This window comes from Muscardinus avellanarius (assembly GCF_963383645.1).
Source record: "Muscardinus avellanarius genome assembly, chromosome: 18".
Lineage (NCBI taxonomy): Eukaryota > Metazoa > Chordata > Mammalia > Rodentia > Gliridae > Muscardinus > Muscardinus avellanarius.
Genome location: NC_137804.1, coordinates 39,360,471 through 39,363,244, shown reverse-complemented (window position 1 = coordinate 39,363,244; position 2,774 = coordinate 39,360,471). Strand labels below are relative to the sequence as shown.

General features: G+C 43.7%; 1 protein-coding gene across 1 annotated transcript; it reads right to left on the bottom strand.

Annotated features, from left to right (window-relative positions):
• Nucleotides 1–1,234: 1,234 nt before the first annotated feature.
• On the bottom strand, nt 1,235–2,164 carry LOC308276286 (olfactory receptor 7A40-like; the record flags this gene model as incomplete). Its single annotated transcript, XM_080714940.1, has 1 exon — nt 1,235–2,164. The coding sequence occupies one exon, from the start codon at nt 2,162–2,164 to the stop codon at nt 1,235–1,237; it is 930 nt and encodes a 309-aa protein (XP_080571066.1).
• Between the last annotated feature and the right edge of the window lie 610 nt (nt 2,165–2,774).

Sequence of the window (2,774 nt, the reverse complement as noted above, 5' to 3'; positions counted from 1 at the left end):
TGGAAATAGCTATGGGTTTGTATGACCTTCAACTTCTGTATTGCAAATTCCCTCTCAGAATTCTGTACTTACTTTTTGTGGGTGGTAGAGAGTGGTCTTACTGGATTCATTCAGTTAATAAATGGACTTTAACAACCAATCTTAGTGATTGCCATTTTTTAAGTAGTAGGGATTGTACCCAGGGGCATTCTATCTCCAAACTATACCCCATCCCCTCACCGCTTTTTATTTTTATTTTTTATTGGTGCATTATATTCATACATAATGTTGAGATAAAAAAAACTTGTGTGTACATACATGTACACATCACTGATTTAATCCCTACCCAATTTTCACCCCATTCCCTCCCCATCCCTCCCTCCCTTTCTTGGCTTAGTGGTTGATTTCACTATGCTTTGAAAGGTCCTCTCTGAATTTAACACCATACAAAGTCTATTGGTTTTTTGCAAATTTGTCTTTCTTTGGTCATTACACATGTAATGCACATATGATAGCATTTTTCATTACTTCTCTTTTTCAGGGAATATAGCATTTTCTGAAAAAGGCACTGAAAAATAGAATACTATCCTTCTGAGGATAATAAATTTCATGACCAACTGTGAAACCACTAGTAAGTTGAAATCTAGATAATAAGGAAGAGTGGTGAAGGTAGCAACAAAGAAAGAGAACAGGAAATTGAGAAACTGCAGTCTCAGAAAATCTTTTTCTTCTTTCTTTCATTTTCATTTTTTGTGGTACTGGGGATTGAACCCAGGTGTTTTCTATCTCCAAGCTATGCTCCCGGCCCTTTTTCACCCCATTTTTTTTTGAAACAGGCTCTTGATAGTTTGCTGAGAGTGTCACTACATTACTGAGTCTGATCTCCTATCTGTGACCCTCCTGTCTCATCCTCCCGGTACTGGGATTACAGGCGTGCTCCATCATGCCCAGCCAGAACTGCGTCTATAATATGATAACTTAAATGTCCCCAGTTCTCAAGTGTCGCTTATCCCAAGGCCTAGCACAATGCCTCACCATATGAGATGGCTGGGAATGTCCAAATCACCTCTGACCTAAGGTTGGGAAGGACACTGGGAAAGCAGGAAAACAAGAAAGGGAGAAAACACCAGAGACCAGAAAATGACTAATGAGGTGGCTTAAACAGCGAAGCAGCTGCAATGAAAGAAAGAATTGTAAAGCTTGGCTCTGCAACTCAGTGCTCTGTGTCCACAAGCACGTCCAGAAAAAGGCCCTTTTATGGCTTCCTTCTAAAGAGTCTTCTCAGAGCCCCCATTAAGTCTTTGTTCCTCAGGCTGTAGATGAAGGGGTTCAGCATGGGGGTGACCACACTGTACATCACCGAAGCTCTTGCAGTGGATTGTGAGTTCTGGGTCACAGAAGAACTCAGGTACACTCCCAGGAGTGTGCTGTAGAACAGGGAGACCACAGAGAGGTGGGAGGCGCAGGTGGAAAAGGCTTTGTACTTGCCTTCAGCCGAAGAGATTGCACGGATGGAGGAGACTATCTTGGAGTAAGAGTAGAGGATGCCGGCCATGGGGCCACCACCTAGCAGCACTGCTGTGAAATACATCACCATGTCATTGGGAAAAGTATCAGAACAGGCAAGTAGGACCAGTTGGTTAAGCTCACAGACAAAGTGTGGGATTTCCAGGTTAGTGCAGAAGGACAACCGCAATACCATTAGGGTTTCTAGCAAGGAATTCAGGGCTGTTGTGATCCAGGATGCCAGCACCAGCAATCCGCAGAGCCGGGGGTTCATGATGACTGTGTATTGCAGGGGGTGACAGATGGCCACAAAGCGGTCATAGGCCATCACAGCCAGGAGGAAGTTGCCCAACCCTACAAATAATGTAAAAAAGAACACCTGGGCGATACAGCCTGTGTAGGTGATGGCCTGGCTGTGCGTCTGGATGTTCACCAGCATATTTGGGATGCTGGTGGAGGTGAAGCAGATGTCTGCAAAAGACAGATTGGAGAGGAAGAAGTACATGGGCGTGTGCAGGTGGGCGTCTGAGACGGTGGCCAGGATGATGAGCAGGTTCCCCAGCACCGTGACCAGATACATGGAGAGGAAAAGCCCAAAGATGAGGGGCTGCAGCTCCGGGTCCTCTGAGAATCCCAGAAGGAAAAATTCTGAAATCCTTGTATCATTCCTTAGTTCCATGTAGATGATGTGACTACGAGAGAGACAGAGAAAGAGGAGAAGAGAGAGATAGACAGACAGAGACAGAGACAGAGAGACAGAGGGACAGACAGAGAGACAGAGAGTGAGAGAGAGGCAGATATACATTACCAGCCTTTCAGAAATGCTGTAATCTATTTTTTCTTCTCAAATAATTCTTTATCTATTTAGTGTATGAATCTGGTTACTGTTAAGGAGTCACCCTGTATCTCTGATTATCAATGTCTTCCCACTTCTCTGCCTTTCTTCAAAGGTCATATGTCCTAAAATTATGCTGAGAAATTCCTTTAATCTATTTGCCCACCCAGTTCTGGGCGCATGCATACCCTGTCATTCTCGACTTCATTATGAAATGAGACTACAATGCACCAAAAGAAGTATGTCTAGAATAAAAATAAAATTATTCACTTCAACTGCCCACTTTTATCTGGTTATCTGTTTTTTTTTTTTTACTGTTCAGCAGTGTGTGTGTGTGTGTGTGTGTGTGTGTGTGTGTGTGTGTGTGTTGCCAGAGACTGAATCCAGGGGCATTCTACCTCTGAGATACACCCCCAGCCCTATTTTATTTTATATTTTTGAGGCATTGGGGATT